Here is a 19,554-nt window from a genome sequence, read left to right on the forward strand (position 1 = left end):
TATCTCTGCATGTTCCTCCTGCAGCTGCTGAATGCCTCCTTCTTTGATACGAATTAGGATGTATGCTCCTCTTAAATTGAGTTTCGTGAAAACTTGCAATCAAACAACTCAGTAATAAGTAGCAGCGGATAATGGTTTTCAACCATAATGGCATTTAATCCTCAGTAGTTGATACATGGATGAAGGGAACTGTATTTTTTCTTGATTAAGAAGAACTCTGCTCAGGAGGGAGAGGAGGATGTCCAGATAAATATTTTTTTGAAGATTTATGACAATGTACGCAGACATGGCTTTGGTCTTGGGGAGACTCAGAGGTTATACTCGACCCCTGGGGACTCTGGAATTAGGGACTAGGTTTATGGAACAATTGTAGGGTCTGTGGGGAGGAAGTTGATCCACCTTGCTTTTGGAAAGCGCATCCAAAAATTCTGAGTAATGCGTTGGCACCAGGGAAGAAACCTCAATGGATGTTAGTGGAAAGGTCTTGACAGGAACCACCTTGCCTAGACATCTGGTGTGACAGGTGGGCCCCCAGGACAACAAATAAGGACCTGACCAGTTGATTACTGGGGACTGTTGTTGACACCAAGGAAGACCCAGGGTGAACTTAGAAGTGGCCAGTGGTAACACCAAAAAGGAGATGAATTCCCGGTGAAGCACTTCCACCGACATCTTGATGGGGGTGGTGCAGGAACAAATGGGACCCAATGCAAGAATGGTTCCATCAATGTCCGAAACTCGAAGAATATGAGGAGGGTGTTCCATGGGTCCACGCAAATTCCTTTACCAGAAATGCAGAGACAAAAATGTCCACTGCACCAGAGCCAATGAATGCCTCCACTTAGACAGTGGAGGAGGAAAAGTTCAACTGAACAGTAATTGTTGGGCATGTACTTGAGGGATAAGAGTTACGGTCTAGCATACCCTCCTGAAAGGCCGCTTTGGGCACTGTTCCAAGAAATGTTCCTTTTTTCCACAGTAGATGCACAGTCCCAGAGTCCAACGATGGTTCCTTTCCTCAATGGATAAGGCGTGAATGGCCCAATTGCATAAACTCTTCTTGAGAGGAGGGAGGTACAAAGGGGTGTTGGAAGGTTTGGGCCAGATGAGGAGCCGGGAATTTGCGCTGCTGAGCCCTTTCCTGGGAGTGATCTTGGAAGAAGGTGCCTATGTGGACGACCAAAGAAATTCGATTTTTCAGGATGGTAGGAATATGTCAACCACCTACTCATCTTTAATACATTCTGCCAAACCTTGCCAGATGGCCGCCGTAAGTGTTTCATTGTTCCAGGAAGTTCAGCTGCTAGGGTATGGAGCTAAATGGTGTACTGTCCAACAGTGAAGTTACCTTGAACAAGGTGAAGAAATGCAACTGCAGCAAAGGATGCACAACCTGACTCATCAAAAATCTTTTTAAAGAGAACAAAGAATGCTGTGATATCACTGGTTACTGGATCAACCCTCTCCCACAGCAGAAAGGCCCATGCCAAAACTCCAGAAAAGAAAGAAATCACATATGCAACCTTGGCCAGAGGTGCTGGCGGCTGTAATGCGAAATGAATGTTGCATCAACAAACCCACGGCAAGCCTCAGGATCTTCAGGAGATTGTGGAGGAGCTGGAGGATGAAACATGGCAGTCACCACCGGAGCGGATTGGCACATGGACAGGCTAAGGTAAGTCTGTGGATGCTGGAAGCAAAGCTTGGAGTTGCTCCAAATGAGTAGTTAGGGTCTGGAGATGGTAAATAGAATTTGACTAAATTCTTGAGCACTGAGCCTTTGAAGAAGGTGCTCTTTGAAATCCGCAGGTGATGAGGATTTGTCAGCCATGGTTCGAGCAAACTGTCACGATCAGGGGGTAAGACTACCTGGGACTGAAGCACAAGATCTAGTGGGCCAGTGTAAAACAACTACACTGATGTGTTTGGGTACCGATCCACGCAGGTGCAGGAGCAGTGTGACCGCACATAAATGGTGGTGTGTCAGAGTCGCAGGATCTAAGGAGCCACTCAGTCTTCACCAGAGCCATTGGAGGTGTGGATGTTGTGCTGCATGGCAGCCCCCAGGCTGCAGCTCTCTAAACACACCCGTGTAGGCACAGTGCAACCAAATAGCACAGGGGAAGGACACTCTGAAATCTGGAAAATATATAACCAACGTGGTCATTTTTCCTATTTAATAGCGTGCAGCAACAGCCCTGAAGCAGGGAGAGTCTTTTCCCCCGAAACTTGTTGGCTTGGATGTACTTGTCGTTACTCTCAATAAATGCCTCCTAATCTACCATCAAAAGTGCATTTTTTTGAACATTGGGTGCACCTTCTTCTACTATTCCAAAAAAAAGAAGCTTATGTACTTTTTTGAGTGACAGGCATTTTGGTTCAGGCAAAAGATCACTCATATGTGAACAAGGTCAATTGAAATGAACAGGATTTGGCTTTTTGAGTGTTTTAGAGCTACAAGCTTTGAGCAGAAAATAGCTCAGGTGTGAATGCAGCCTTACATTGTTACTCCATTAGGAACGTTTAACCACTTGACCATTGGAAGGTTTTACACCCTTCATGACCAGGTTATTTAGCACTGTGGTACTTTAACTGGTAATCGCTCAGTCATGCAACAGTTAGGTTAAATTTATATTATTTTTTTTTCACACAAATAGAGCTTTATTTTGGTGGTATTTAAATATACTGTATATATGAAAGAGAAAAATAAAAAGAATGTATATTTTGTTATAAAACATACAAAATATACAAAAAAAAATCTAATTTCTTAATAAATTTAGGCCAAAATGTATTCTGCTACATGTCTTTGTTAACCGCTTCCTGTCGCCCTATAGTAGAAGTACTGCTACAGGGTGCAGGGCTGCGCAAAATCGTGTGTGTATATATATATATATATATATATATATATATATACACACATGTGATTTTGTATTTCAGGGTAGGGGGCGCGCGCTGCCCTGCCTGTGCCAACAGCTGTAAATCATCGGGTCTGGGTGATTACTCACCGGCACCCAGTGATCGCCGAGTAATACTGACAGGGGAGAGACCTGTATGTAAATAATACAGTTCTCTCCCTGTCAGCTCCAGCACACTTCTTTGTATGTGCTTACAGTGGAAAGCACAGACACAGCCCCCATAGTAAAACACTCACAGCACACAGTTCCCTTTGATCGCCCCAGGTGTTAACCCCTTCCTGCCCGGGTACCATTATTACAGCATCACTGCTTTTTATTAGCACTGATCACTGTATTGGTGTCACTAGGGATGTCAGTGACACCAAGTAAGTTCCCCCCAGTGACAGAATGCCCGTCGCAGTCCCGCTATAAGTCGCTGATCGCCGCCATTACTAGTAAAAAAAAAAATTCCAGTATATATACCACTGTTTGTAAACACTATAACACGTATTCACGTATTTAATTCACATGTATTGGGATTTTTTTTTTAGCAAAAACATGTAGCAGAATACATTTTCCCTAAATTTATGATGAAATTTGATTTTTTTTTTTTTTTATTGGACATGTTTAATAGCAAAAAGTTAAAAATATTTTTTTTTCTCAAACTTTTTTATTTGTTTATAGCGCAAAAAATAAAAAACACACAGGCGATCAAATGCCACTGAAAGAAAGCTCTATTTGTGGGAAAAAAGGCCATAAATTCCATTTGGGTGCAGCATTGCATGACCGCTCAATTGTCGGTTAAAGGAACAGAGTGCCGTAACGCAAAAAATGGCCTGGTCAGGAAGGAGGGTAAATCCTCTGGAGGGCAAGTGCTTAAAGTCCAGTTATCCTGGTGAAGTTATAGTCTCCCATGTACCCTTCTGCCTGTGGTATGTGTCTGAAGAGACCCTTGCACAAGTAAAATACAATTGCACCAATCCGGTCATTAGTGCAATCAAATCTCACCGTTTTGTTGACATGGTTTTAATGTAACAGAGACATTCTTTGACTGAGCAGGGTTGTGTACTATACATGTGACTTCTGAAGATTCCGGCTGCAATAGCATCTGGATTGGGTTACTATTAGAGATCTTGGGATCAGAGCTGTTGTAACTGTATATCCAGGTATAGGACACAGATGTTGCTCTTCCTGGGACATCACAGTGGACAACAACCTTACATCTGTCACTGGTACTATTTTCATAGACAATCCTTATAGATGGAGCAGGAACAGGTTCTGCAAATAGAAAGAAAACTATTTGTGAAAGAGCAATTCCAGGACACAATGTGAAATTATCCAGAAAACCTTTGATGCCAGCAAAGGAAACATGGTCACTAATCTACATTCAAGAGTCTGTGTAGCTTATCATGCTTGAGGTGATTGTAGCCATATTAGTGCATTTGCGAACAAATTGAGTACTGACGTGATACTTTTTTTTTATTTGCACTAACATACACTTTTGAGGACAAGCTTTCGGGGTATGTCCCCTTCTTCAAGGTCCAAGCAGTAGTACTATAGTTAGGAACAAACTTCCGATAGTACCCTGCCGTCCCCAGGAAGGACATGACCTGCTTCTTGGTCTGGGGAGTGGGCCAGGAGATGATGGCCTGGACCTTGAAGAAGAGGACATACCCCGAAAGCTTGTCCTCAAATATGTATGTTAGTGCAAATAAAAAAAAGTATCACGTCAGTACTCAATTGTTTCTTTAGCTTATCATAAAAGGAATGTATAGCTTTATTCCTGCGTTTAAGACGTACCAGCTCAAAGCACATCTAAATCCAAAAATACAAATTTAGTACATTGTAGATTGGCAGCCCTTTTCTTTTGCATTGTTTTTCTTTTTAAGCTTTTTTCCCCTTTTTTTTTTTAACCTGTAACTCATTCAGTCTTAGGATTCCTACACTCACTCCACTGTATCTATGGAGGTGAAATGTTACCAACCTTGAGCGACACTATCATTTTATTTCTGATTTTGTTATAACACATTAATATGGGTATGTGTGACGTGTAGGTGATCTACTGTTACAATTTAATTGTTATATTATTTCACAGCACTTTATTGGCTAGTATAATACTTTTTGGCACCATAGTAGCTTGCAAGACCCCACATATTTTTTTTTTCCATAACGTTTTAGTAGGAACAAGGAAACAATACAAGTTAAAAGTACAGCATAAAGGGATATCATGTAGATCACAATGATCAAGGCATACAGAAAGGCACATACTATTAGGCAGTACAAATAGTCCGAAACCCACAATCAGTGCATACTGTGAAGAGGAAATACAGACTGCAAGGGAATACATCCAAAGTAGAGGAAGGGTTGTTCCAAACCGCAGTTTTGGTGGAGGGCTCTCCATGGGGCAAAAATGTCTGTCTGGTCTGGGAACGTAATATCCTGAAGTCGTTGGAGGATCAATAGGAGATGGGGCATGGTACAAAACCAGATAAGTCTACATAGGAGGGGGTTGCAGGTTGAAATTTCTAGTAGCTATTTACCAAGTCAAAGGGTATGTGTATCTATCAGTACCATTCTGTGGAAACTTAGGAGAGTGTGTATTGGAGAGTGCTAATGATGGTGTGACTTGTAGGAGAGGAAAGAGGGTAGAAAAGAGTAGGGGAATAGGAAGGATGGGGGGAGTGGGGGAGTGGGGAAGGTTCCCATACAGGAGGAGACTAGGAGAGGGGTAGGGGCAGAAAGAGGGGGAAGGGGTAGGAGAGGGGTGGGAAAGTGGGGGAGGAGGATGGGGAGAGGGGAAGGGAGGAGGAGTATGAGGGAAGGGGGAGGAGAAAGAGCGAAGAAGAAAAGGGAAAATAAAAAAAAAGAAAGAAAAGGGGGGGGGGCCTAGGGAACAACACCAGGGGGTCAAGACTGGGAGCCCCACATATTTTTTAAGTATAAATTTTAAAGGTTTTGTTCCAATAAAAATACGGTATAACACTAGGAAAGGTTGCCTTTTTTAATTTACCCTGCATGGTTCGTGTGGAGAAATTAAGAGAGGATCAAGTCAAATCAATCTATCTAATTGATATTTGTGGAGTACATCCTTGGTTTATGATTTTGCTATTTGTACACATTGTTTATATTTTCACTCGGGGGAGGTGTATTGTAGTGTGTCACTATTCAGCTGGATTGTATTGTTTACCATTGCACATAGTTCCTTAAGGGGCTTCTTGGAGTATTCACATAAGATGTTGACAGGCCTCAAAATTTCCACTCACCTACTCGCATTTGGCGAGTGGAAATAACATAGTGTCACCAGAAAAGAGATTAATTTTTCATTTTTTTATTACCTTTTTTTTACAATTTTTTTTTATAACATACTGGGACCAGAGTAATATAATGTTACCAAAGTAACATTGTACTACTCTGGGGAAGTGATCAATATTTTTGTTTACACATTATGATTGCTTATAGCTTATATTACTATAAGCAAGCATTTTACTGAATGAAATCGATTCATTCAGTTTGTTTTGTTGTGGCCAGCCACAGCTAATCACATGATACAGAAAGCCTGTGATTAGCCCTGTCTGTACCATGTGATCACTGTGACCAATCACAGCTAGCAACACAATTTTATACAATGAATGGCATGAAAGAAGCCATCCGTTGTTTACAATTGATTGATCACAGAGGTCATATGGTGCTGACAACGAGCAGCTAGACAAAACCATCATCTGATGGACACCGTTAGTGACAGATCGCGCTGCAGCGAGGCACAATCCGAGAGGACGTGATATGACGCCCACACGGATCAATGAAAGTACAACTCGGCCGTCAATCTATTATAGGCTGGGTGGGAACTAGTTAAGGTAAACAAAAAATTAAAACAAAAAATTCCCCCTGTATAGTACAGTGAGGGCTGAACATTTTGCACTTAAACTTACAGTTCTGGGTGGAGCACATTGATCATAGCAGGTTGCTCATTCTGCAGTACATCCATTCCAAAAACATCCTGCATTCCTTTGAATGAATATAAGTTGTTCTGCGAATGGAAGAGGGGTGATTTTGGCGTTCACTTACCCCTCCAATCACAGGACACCTTGCATGAATTGAAGAGAATGCAAGACGTTTTTGGAATGGATGAACTGCAGAGCAATTGACTTGCTATATGCAGCAAATTTCATCCAGAACTGTAATTTTCAGCGTAGGATATGTGGCACTGACTGTACTGTGGGGGCGAGGGGAGGCTGAAAATAAAATATTACATAATGCAGCAGAGGCCACATGTTCCACAAACATCATTGGCCCCATTCACACCAGAATGCCATGTTCCATGCCTATTTCTTTCATCCCATTAGTTGAGTTCTGCAGTGGGTGTTGGTGGTAATTTAATGACACCCCAAACACAGGACACAAATACAGTGCATTTACCTGCATCAGATCGCATGGCACAATAGTATCATGCGGTCCGGTTGCAGTGCAATTTGAGCCCATTGCGGGTCCCTCGTACACAGATAGAACAGTGGTTCTCAACCTTTCTAATGCCGCGACCCCTTAATACAGTTCCTCATGTTGTGGTGACCCCCAACCATAAAATTATTTTCATTGCTACTTCATAACTGTAATTTTGCAGTGGGAGGAGTAGTGCCATGTCATTGGTGTCAGTGGAAGGAATAGTGCCTCATTGTTGGTATCAGTGGGAGGAATAGTGCCCCATCATTGGTATCAGTGGGAGGAATAGTGCCCCATCATTGGTATCAGTGGGAGGAATAGTGCCCCATCATTGGTGTCAGTGGGAGGAATAGTGCCCCATCATTGATGTCAGTGGGAGGAATAGTGCCCCATCATTGGTGTCAGTGGGAGGAATAGTGCCCCATCGTTGGTATCAGTGGGAGGAATAGTGCCCCATCACTGGTGTCAGTGGGAGGAATAGTGCCCCATCACTGGTGTCAGTGGGAGGAATAGTGCCCCATCACTGATGTCAGTGGGATGCATAGTGCCCCATCGTTGGTATCAGTGGGAGGAATAGTGCCCCATCACTGGTGTCAGTGGGAGGAATAGTGCCCCATCACTGGTGTCAGTGGGAGGAATAGTGCCCCATCACTGGTGTCAGTGGGATGAATAGTGCCCCATCACTGGTGTCAGTGGGAGGAATAGTGCCCCATCACTGGTGTCAGTGGGAGGAATAGTGCCCCATCGTTGGTGTCAGTGGGAGGAATAGTGCCCCATCGTTGGTGTCAGTGGGAGGAATAGTGCCCCATCGTTGGTGTCAGTGGGAGGAATAGTGCCCCATCGTTGGTGTCAGTGGGAGGAATAGTGCCCCATCGTTGGTGTCAGTGGGAGGAATAGTGCCCCATCGTTGGTGTCAGTGGGAGGAATAGTGCCCCATCGTTGGTGTCAGTGGGAGGAATAGTGCCCCATCGTTGGTGTCAGTGGGAGGAATAGTGCCCCATCGTTGGTGTCAGTGGGAGGAATAGTGCCCCATCGTTGGTGTCAGTGGGAGGAATAGTGCCCCATCGTTGGAGTCAGTGGGAGGAATAGTGCCCCATCATTGGTGTCAGTGGGAGGAATAGTGCCCCATCATTGGTGTCAGTGGGGGGAGTAGTGCCCCATCATTGGTGTCAGTGGGGGGAGTAGTGCCCCATCATTGGTGTCAGTGGGGGGAGTAGTGCTCCATCACTGGTGTCAGTGGGGGGAGTAGTGCCCCATCACTGGTGTCAGTGGGAGGAGTAGTGCTCCATCACTGGTGTCAGTGGGAGGAATAGTGCCACATCATTGGTGTCAGTGGGAGGAATAGTGCCCCATCATTGGTGTCAGTGGGGGGAGTAGTGCCCCATCATTGGTGTCAGTGGGAGGAATAGTGCCCCATCATTGGTGTCAGTGGGAGGAATAGTGCCCCATCATTGATGTCAGTGTGGTGGAGGGGAGAATAGTGCCCCATCATTGGGGTCAGGGGGGGGGAAATAGTGCCCCATCGTTGGTGTCAGTGGGGGGAGGAATAGTGCCCCATCGTTGGTGTCAGTGGGGGGAGGAATAGTGCCCCATCGTTGGTGTCAGTGGGGGGAGGAATAGTGCCCCATCGTTGGTGTCAGTGGGGGGAGGAATAGTGCCCCATCGTTGGTGTCAGTGGGGGGAGGAATACTGCCCCATCGTTGGTGTCAGTGGGGGGAGGAATACTGCCCCATCGTTGGTGTCAGTGGGGGGAGGAATAGTGCCCCATCGTTGGTGTCAGTGGGGGGAGGAATAGTGCCACATCGTTGGTGTCAGTGGGGGGAGGAATAGTGCCCCATCGTTGGTGTCAGTTGGGGGAGGAATAGTGCCCCATCGTAGGTGTCAGTGGGGGGAGGAATAGTGCCCCATCGTTGGTGTCAGTGGGGGGAGAAATAGTGCCCCATCGTTGGTATTAGTGACACCAATGATGGGGCACTATTCCTCCCACTGACACCAATGATACTTACCTTGCTGACCCCTGCTCCAGCCTGGGCTCGCTCTCTCACTTACCTGTCAGCTGTCTTCCTTCTCTGGCCGCTCTCCTCTTCACTCGCTCCGGCAGCTCCCTCGGTCTTCTTCGATCTCCGCGCGCTGCCGCTCGGCTCCTCCTCTCCAAGCTCCACCTCCTCGCCGGTGATTGGCCGCCTGTGTGCCTCTCCTGAGCTACAGTTCCGGTGGCCAATCAGCGGCGAGGAGGCGGAGCTGCTGAGCGATCCCGGAGGTGACAGGAGCAGCGTGTCATCCCGCCCACACATCGCCGGAGACAGCAGCGGTGTCTCGGTTCCTAAGACCATCGGAAATATGTGTTTTCCGATGGTCTTAGGCGACCCCTGGGAAATGGTCGTTCGACCCCCAAAGGGGTCGCGACCCCCAGGTTGAGAACCGCTGAGATAGAACAACAGACCCTGGGAAGCATGGAGGGGTAGAAGACTTCTGTGGTCAGTGAAAGTGATTGGGTGGCTGTACAACCACCCAATCGCTTTCATCAAAAAGCTGACAGTCAAGAGTGTGTGTAAAAACCCCAACTGCTACAGATATACTGTATAACATATGTCAGAGGCAGTAAAAGGAATAATTGATCCTGTTCATTCAGATAAATCCTTGAATCAATGTTCTACTATTTTTTTTTTTTTTTTTTAACAAAACTAATTTGTGGGATGATATTTATGATGTGTCCTGACACACCTTCTGTTCTGAGAAAAGCCATCATTATCCCATGTTCCCACATCTACTTGGTCGGTCTGGTTCCAAGATCTGGATAAACTTTTTCATCAGCCTTCTCCATATCAACATGAAACATAATTTTCTAAGTTAAAAGTTTGAACGCTTACCATAGAGACTGAGGATGAATGACTCCGTATATACTGTATCGTCTTCAAGAGTAATCTTGGCAATGTAGGTCCCACTCATGTTAAATGTCAAATCTTTAATATGTAATCCCATCCCATCTTTAAGCATTTCCAGGACGTTTTGAAATTGGGGAAGTTCAATCTCAAACTTATTGTCCTTGAACGTTGCTACTTTGAAACTTTTAAATCCATTATTAAATTTCCAGTCCACCTCTTTAATACCATCTTGAAAATTCTGTTTGAATACCAGATCAGTATTCTTACCGATAACACCTGTCACTTCATAAGGATCATTTTCACCTAAAGGAACAAAGAAGAATTTGACTTCAGTCCATCACACTGAGGTTAAGAAGACTTTTTAGCATTTTTTTCATTGTTATTTTTATATACACATTTAACCCTTTCACTGACAGAGACAGATGGATATGTGTGTACATCTGACAGCCCACTGTCATCTGTCAGGTGGAAGTGGTTGGGCAGCTGTAAAGTTCTACAAATCCCTGGTAGTTATGTTTTCCAGGCTTCGCTGTCCCACCCAGGACCAGTATGGTGGATGCCGGTTGAGGGAGGGAAACCAGCAAACATCTGTTCTCTTATCTGATAGGCCCTGGTGTCTCATTAAAGGGAATCTATGACACCATAATAAGATCACATGAGATATGCAATAAAAATAAAGTTTCGTGAAAAAAGTATTAAAAAAAAAATTGTTACACCTAAGCACTTAAATCCCCTCAAAGTGTTTAGACCCCCCCCCCCCCCCCACACACACACACAAACAGATATGAAAGTCATCACACACTTCTGGGGTTCCCACATAAAGTATTGCTTGAGCTACATATTTTAGATATTGCCGTGAATGCCTGACTGAGAAGAAGAATTCTAGGCTCATTATTCACAGTTCATTCTACACTACAAATGTCAAACACAAGGCCCTCACTCCTCTCCTGCAGCTGCGGCACCCCCCTTGTCTCCACTCCCACCTTTGTCTGAGCAGTCAGCAGCGGAGAGGAGGACAGAACTCCTACATGACTATTGCACCAGAGATAGGCTTGTCCACTCCCCATTACCACCAGGACCGTTCCGTACCAACCCCCCTTTCCCCTTAACCAATTATACTTACAAAAAACATGACACCAATTTTGGAGTAAATGGCCAACATGGCCTTTTATTAACAACACAAATTTAAATACACCAACCATTCCTTATAACAGGAACCCAAAGAATTGTTGTTGGTCTTCGAAGGCACCACCCAAACAATCCGAAATGCACCTGTGGACAACCATATACACTAGGCCTCCAGCCGCAACCAACCAGCTCGGAGACAACCATACCGTCCGCAGTGCAGCACCACCACCTTCTAGTTAAACCTTGGTTAACTGGGAATGTCCCCGGGCACCCCATACCACGGATGGGTCCCACACCATTGTTTTTACCTTCCAAGATAAGAACTGCCTCCAAAGACCAACAACCGCCCCTGAACCAACATAACTCCCCTTTACCTGGAGGGACCCAATACTCACCAAAAACAGGGAGGGCCGGAGGGAAGCTCTCACTCCTGACATCCAGCTCAAACTGACGCCCCCTCACTGAAACCCCCCACCCTAAGGTGCAGGAAACCCCACCTACTCTCAACCTTCCACCAACCAAATACCCCCACTATCAAAAACAAACCCCTTGAATCTGCCTTAACCCTTTCTGTTCTTCCTTCCCCACTCTGGGCCTAGTCATGTATGCCCTGCGCCATTTCTTCTTTCTTTTTTGCATTTCTGATCTTGCGCCTCTGTGTATAGCCCCAGCACCCCTCAACTCCGCCTCTTCTGGTCTCAGCATTCAGTAGACTCCAGCCCTCCTCTGATCCTCCTCCAGACCTTGCACCCAGTGACACCAATACAGTGATCAGTACTAATAAAAAGCATTGACACTGTACTAATGGCACTGGGCAGGAAGAGGTTAACATCTGGAGTGATCAAAGGGTTAACAGTGTGCTAATTCACTATGGGGGCTGTGTGTGTGCTTCAGTGCAAGCACACTGCTTTGTATGGCTCTGCTATGCAGAGCCATACAAAGCAGCGTGCAGGAGCTGACGGGAGAGATCTGTTTATAAACAGGTCTTTCCCCCGTCGGAGATACTCGGCGATCACCGGGTGCCGGCGATTAATCACCGGCAAGGATCCGGTGATTGACAGCAGAGGCCGCTAATGGCGGTGACAGTAGGGGCTCACGCGCCCCCTACCCGGAACTGCAAAATCACATATATATACATGATTTTGAGCGCCCATGCCACACTGTAGCAGTATTTCTGCTATAGGGTGCCGCGGAAGCAGTTAAGGATCAATTATACTTTAAGTAATTTTCAGGCCTAAGATGATTTTTTTATACATGTATGCAAAAAAAAATAAAATACTAAAACGTCTCTGGAAGCAAAGGGACTAAAGAGATTAGAATGATGTGTAACAATGTAGCAATGTGATGGCTAGAATGCATTTACAGTGTCGGAACTAAATTTCCAAATCATGACACAGGCCAATTTGCCTGGGCCTAAAAGGAGGATATATGGAAAGTGAAAATCAGGAGAAGGAGATGGTGCCAGATTTATGGTGGGAATACAAGTGATGGAGGCAGGTTACAAAACATAGTAAGAAATTGTCAGGTGGTTTAGCTCTCCAGAATCTGCCAAACAGTTAAATATTTTTGGGTGGAGTGACCCATTAAATCTTTATCAGCCCAGGCATAACCAGGTCTAGCTTTTTTAGGAGCAGAAACTAATAAGAAAGTCTTAGAATCTCTTTGAGGTTGGCATGTGGGTAGATAAAGGGAACTTGTACTGAGAGGCTTCCAGCACCAAACTTGTCTTAGGAAAATGCTAGCTGCCTGGCTGTTATGCTTTACTCTCTGACTTATTAGCTCAGATCAAGTAGGTTGAGGAGTTGTGATGTTCCTCCAACTTCACTTGCTAGTTACTCATTCCAGATCAATAACTGAGATAGTGTTCAGGCCCAGGAAATCTCATTTCCCGTCCTGACCATGTATATAAACGGCTGGACGGGAGCAGTGCAGGGGCGGGTTGCCGTTCATAAATGGCGCCCGCCATTTTAACCCGTGCATGCTCCTTGGGAGAGCGTGGCACCACGATACGGTGCCTGCTGTGTCTCGAGGACACAGCAGAACACTGATCGCTGTACGGGACCTCTGTGTGAGGTCCCGATCATGTGATCACTGATTGGCCAATCAGTGATCACATGAATAGTAGTAAGCAAGATGTCACTTCTGACATCATTGCTTACTACGTGTGAAATCTGTGAATGATCACAGAGATCACATGGTACAGGGATATTCACAACAGCCTTGTACCATGTGACAAGCTGACAGCCAGAGAGAAGGAGAAATGATTGCTTTTACAACCTTTATGGGTGTAAAAGCAATCAGTGTAAAAAAATAAAATCTTCATCACCGCCCACAAGTAGTACAGTGTCACTATGGGTCACTAGGGTGACAGTAGGTTAAAAAAAACCATAAATAATAATATAAAAAATAAAAATAAAAATGTAAAACATTTTAGAAAAATTATAATTTTTGGTTATAAACTAATTTGGGTTATTTTTTTTACTAAAACGATAGCTGAATACATTTTTAGCCAAGATTTATGAAGAAAGATTATTTGCAAAATTTTATAAGAAAAAATGCTTTTTCTAAATTTTTGGACTTTTTCATTTATATAGCAAAGAAAATAAAAATCCCAGCGGTGAATAAATACCACCAAAACAAAGTTTTATCTGTCTCAAAAAAAATCCTAAAAAATTCATATGGGTACAGTGTTGCATGACCGCACAATTGTTATTCAAAGTGTGACAGCGCTGAAAGCTGAAGTTTGGCCTGGACAGGAAGCGGGTAAAAGTATCGGGACTTGAAGTGGTTCAAATAAAAAACAACTAGGGTTAAAAGAATCCACCAAGGACTTTCTGTTTCGACACTTCCAGAAAACCTGCCAGGACTTCCTGGAATTCCTCTCAGTACTTGCTGAATGTCTACCAAGACGTTTAATGGCACTCACAAAATCCCTGCCAAAACTTCATTTGCTACTGTACTCACTGAATGCCTGCCAGTGTTTCCAATAGTATTTGTGGAATCCCTGCCAGTGCTCGCACAATCTCTTCCATGACTTTCAGAATTCTGTGAAACAAGGTTGGGTTTGTTTGCTGACCAAAGGGGTATTTAAGCTGCAGCCCTTGAAGAGGCGGGTGTTTGGTCCTCAAACTAGCTACCTTTGAGCAAGAGCTTGTTGGGTAGGTGCAGTGAGGTGTGGCAGGAACAGGGGCGGACTGACAACTCATGGGGCCCATGTCCTTGCCCAAACTCAAAAAAGCCTATGAAAAAGGTACCAGGGGCATCTCATGGGGCCCCCTACTGACCCCGGGCCCTCGGGCAGTGCCCGAGTTTCCAAATGGTCAGTCCGCCCCTGGGCAGGAAGGAAGCACATGGAGTCCCAAGTTGCCAAAACAGTGTATTGCAGAAATATTAAAGCAGTATGAACAGGTGTGGCGGGGAGGCCCTCCCAACCGAGGCACTTAGGATAGTTCACTGCAGAGGCAGCAGTGTGTGTATTCCAAACTGGTGACAATGGTTGACACGAGGTGTGGAGTGCGGCCTGGCCGGTTCAACTCAATTAGGGAGTTTCCGGAGAAGGTAGACATAGTCCCTGTTCTTTCGCTACTCCACCATAACCTTTCCCTACCACTAGTGCTGTCCCTGACAGATTGGTGACCTGTCCCTACATTAGAGACTTGCATAAAGAGAGCTAAAACCCAGGGTCAGGGACTTAAAAAGACTTTGCTGACCCAAGATAGCCAAGAGGGTCCAGCTCACCCAACCAGATTGCTGCTCCAGGTGACCAAGGTGACCAAGGAAACCATAGAGAAACTCAGTTTCTCTTAAATTCCTCCCCAGCTTCACTGCTGCTATGGTCGAATGCTCCCTACCAAGGGCGGACTGACCATTTGGAAACTTGAGCACTGCCCGAGGGCCCGGGGTCAGTAGGGGGCCCGGTGAGATGCCCCTGGTACCTTTTTCACAGGCTTTTTTGAGTTTGGACATGATCCATGATCCCCTATTGCCCGGGGGCCCCATGAGTTGTCAGTCCGCACCTGCTCCCTACAGTGCAGAATGTAGACTGCACCTGCCTACAAGCTTCAATAGTTGCTGACCTAGATTACCTGACAATTCCCTGGTCTTCTACCTCATCTTTTGCCTTCTTTATTTTCAGCTTTGACTGCCTAAGTGCCCTTTTGTTTGCTGACTGCCAAGACCTATGCCTGAATTGACTACTTTCCTGTCTCCAGCCTAGTCTATCGCACTTTTGTTGCCAACCGGGCTATCTGATTTCTCTCTATTTGCCACCTGCCAAGACCTCTGCTTGATCCCTACTATACTCTGGTCTCCTAACTTTGCATCATACCCCACCTGCTATCTCCTAGTAGGGTAATCTCGGGGGCAGTGGCCTGGTGCTAGTTGTCCTGAAGAGTTTAGGAACCACCAGGGTTTCTGATTTCAGAACACCAACTGGAAATCCAGTGAGCTCTGAACTTTCTGTTTGAGCTGATAGCATTGCCTCTATTTACACTGAAATCAAGCGGGTAAACACAAGTGCCCCCATAGGTGCACTGGACAGAGAGGAGGAGCTAGAAGCGCTGGCTGGGGAGAGGAGAAGAGGAGGTTTGGGGCCAGCAGCAGTGGTGTATTCATTTCACTGTACCCAATCTAAATTTTTAAATTTTATTCACACAACTAGAGCTTTCTTTTGGTGGTATTTAGTCACCGCAGGTTTTTTTTACTTTGTGCTAAATATATGAAAAAAGACCGAAAATTTTGAAAAAAAAAAAAACACTTTTTTTAGTTTCTGCTATAGAATTTTGCAAATAATCTTTTTTCATTAATTTAGGCCAAAATGTATTCTGCTACATTTTTCAATGGATATTATTCTAGTCTGTAGGAAAGTTATAGAGTCCACGAACTATGGTATATATCTGAAAATCGATCAGTGCTGATGTTCTGACTTCCCATCTCATTTCTCGAGGCCCAAAAATGTCAGGACAGTACAAATACCCTCCAAAAGACCCCTTTTTGGAAAACAGGCAGTCTGAAGTATTTAGTAAGAGGAATGGCAAGTTTTTTGAAGTTGTAATTTTTTTTCATAATTTTCACAATTTTTTTACATACTGTCACCAGAAAAGAGATATTAATTTTTCATTTTTTTATTACCTTTTTTTAAATTTTTTTATAACATACTGTGACCAGAGTAATTTAATGTTACCAAAGTAACATTGTACTACTCTGTGGAAGTGATTAATATTTTTTTTTACACATTATGATTGCTTATAGCAATAGATTTCATTGCTATAAGCAAGCATTTTACTGAATGCAATAGATTAATTCAGTTTGTTTTGTTGTGATTAGCTGTGGTTGGCCACAGTTAATCACATGATACAGAAGGGCTGTGATTAGCCCTGTCTGTACCATGTGATCACTGTGACCAATCACAGCTAGCAACACAATTGTATACAATGAATGGCATGAAAGAAGCAATCCGTTGTTTACAATTTATTGATCACAGAGGTCATATGGTGCTGACAACAGGCAGGTACACAAATCCATCATCTGATGGACACCGTTAGTGACAGATCGCGCCACAGCGAGACACAATCCGAGAGGACGTGATATGACACCCACCTAGATCAATGAAAATACAGCTCGGCCGTCAATTATCATCTCCAAAATGCGCCCATTCCTAACCCCAGAAACTACTAAGCAATTCATCCACTCCCTCATCATATCACGACTCGATTAGTGCAACTCCGTCCTCACTGGCCTGCCTCATCACAGGCTATCCCCGCTTCAGTCAATCCTGAATACGGCGGCCAGACTCATCCACCTTACCAACCGCTCCGTTTCCGCCACCCCCCTCTGCCAATCCCTCCACTGGCTTCCGATTGCCCAATAGATCAAATTCAAAATGCTAACACTGACGTACAAAGCTGTCCATAACTCTTCTGCCCCAAACTACATTACTGACCTAATATCCACATACCACCCAAAACGTACTCTTCGCTCCTCACAAGACCTCCTTCTCACTAGTTCCCTGGTCTCCTCCTCCCATGTCTGCCTCCAGGACTTCTCCAGGGCATCACCCATCCTCTGGAACTCCGTACCCCAATCCATCAGACTATCACCTACTCTCCTCTCCTTTAGGTGCACCCTGAAAACCCACCTCTTCAGGGAAGCCTACCCCGCCCTCTGCTAATTGCCGATCTCCTCCACTCTTCCTACCACTCCATCCCCCATAGCTTTTCCTCCCGTACCACTATCCCCTCCCTCCTAGATTGTAAGCTCCAAGGAGCAGGGCCCTCGTACCCCTCGTGTATCGCATTGTATTATCATTGTACTGTCTCATGTATTGTCTCCCATTGTAATGTACAGCGCTGAGCGAACTGTTGGCGCTATATAAATCAGGGTGGATAAAAATCAATGATTTTTAAAAAAAAATCAAAGAAATCGGATGTTTTTGATTTAAATCGTTTTTTTTTTATTTAAATCGGATTTTTTTGAATAAAATGCTTTTTGAGGAAAATATATTACCATCCAAAGGTTATTCCATCATGAAATAAAGATTAGTTTTTTATTTATGTAGAATAAGGCTGTATATGTTTAATTTTTTTGGTAAATAAATTCCATGAATCCATTCACAATGTCATGCTCTTCCAGAGGTTTTTGTAAGATTATTGGGCAGTTTCTCTGCCTACAAGATATTATCACAGATGTTTGGTTTACTTTTGCAGTTCTGAATTTGACTCAGCGGAGATCACAGGCCTCTTCTTCACAGCAAAAATGTTATAACATGAACAGAGTTAAGAAAAAGACCTTAATCCTAACGTCTACAAACCTATGAATACAGAATCAACCCCTTCAGTGCTAAGTTTCAAGAAGTTCAGTGAATAGAATAGAAACAATATTTTTCTGATTGTTTGGAGTGGAATAGATCTGCACAAGAAGAAAGTGAAACTAAGTGTGAGGAGGAAGGGGCTGACAGTCTAAGTTTCTTAAAATATATATATTTTGTTTAGCCAAATTAGTTAACAAACATGGATGTATAAGCAAATCACATATGCTGGAATGTTATTGTTTCAGTTGAATAAATCTATTTATATTGTTATTATTAAGGTAATGATTATTTTTCTCCTTCCTAAGTACAACAGAAAAGTTGTCCAAATATATTAAACTGGGGATAAAAAAACTAATATGAAAAGTTGTTATTCTAAAAATCTTCATCTACTTGCATATTAAAGTTATACCAGCAAGAATTAGTCTATGTAGAAACTATGATTTAAATCAAGCCTTACTGGCTAGTGATTTAAATCATGATTTAAATCGTTATTTATATCAGTTTGATTTAAATCAAATCCACCCTGATATAAATACTGTATAACAATAATATAATAATAATTATAGGCTGGGTGGGAACTGGTTAAGGTAAACAAAAAATGAAAACAAAATATTCCCCCTGGGGGGAGGATAAAAATAAAATATTACATAATGCAGCAGCGGCCACATGTTCCATTAACGTCATCGGGCCCCGTTCACACCAGAATGCAGTTTGGGAATGATTTAAATCAAGCCTTACTGACTAGTGATTCCTTCACTCCATTCAAAACGCACAGCAGTTGACTTCTGCAGTGGGTGTTGGTGTTCATTTAATGACACCCCAAACACAGGACACAAATACAGTGCATTTACCTGCATCAGATCGCATGGCACAATAGTATCATGCGATCCGGTTGCAGTGCAATTTGAGCCCATTCAAAAACAATGAGCTCATGTCACCCTGCACTGAACCGCATGTGAATCGCACAGAAAAGCACTGCACGTCCCTGTGTGATTCCTAGTGTGAACTTAGCCCTGGTTTACAGTGAATCGTGCGACTTCACTTGAAGACACACAATTTCAAGTGCGACTTGGCAGACATCTGTGCGACTTTATGCACCAATGTCTATGCAAGTCGCACCTCAAATAGCAAAACATAATGCAGGAACTACTTTCAAATTTGAACGGCTTCATTGTCGACAATAGGGTGTGACTTGTTATGCGATTTGAAACCTTCAAATCGCATGACAAGTCGCACCGGTGTGATCCAGGGCAGGAGCGGACTGACCATTTGGAAACTTGGGCCCTGCCCAAGGGCCCGTGGTCGGTAAGGGGCCCCATGAGATGCCCCTGGTACCTTTTTCATAGGCTGTTTTGAGTTTGGGCAAGGACACAGGGGCCCCATGATCCCCTATTGCCCGGGG

The 19,554-nt window shown here is 44.1% G+C and overlaps 1 protein-coding gene across 3 annotated transcripts in view; it reads right to left on the reverse strand.

The window, feature by feature from the left end:
- The window catches only part of LOC149439214 (CD48 antigen-like), a 34,066-nt gene that overhangs the window by 13,586 nt on the left and 926 nt on the right, over window positions 1–19,554 (reverse strand). For all 3 annotated transcript variants that reach the window (XM_089659277.1, XM_089659276.1, XM_089659278.1), the window contains exons 2-3: window positions 10,202–10,519; window positions 3,903–4,172 (exon numbers count right to left, since the gene is read on the reverse strand). In XM_089659277.1, coding sequence (XP_089515403.1) covers window positions 3,903–4,172; window positions 10,202–10,519 — 588 coding nt within the window. The remainder of the gene's footprint in view (window positions 1–3,902; window positions 4,173–10,201; window positions 10,520–19,554) is intronic.

Source organism: Staurois parvus, unplaced genomic scaffold (assembly GCF_062004578.1).
Source record: "Staurois parvus isolate SC_StPar_1 unplaced genomic scaffold, SC_StPar_1.0 ptg001146l, whole genome shotgun sequence".
NCBI classification, from domain to species: domain Eukaryota; kingdom Metazoa; phylum Chordata; class Amphibia; order Anura; family Ranidae; genus Staurois; species Staurois parvus.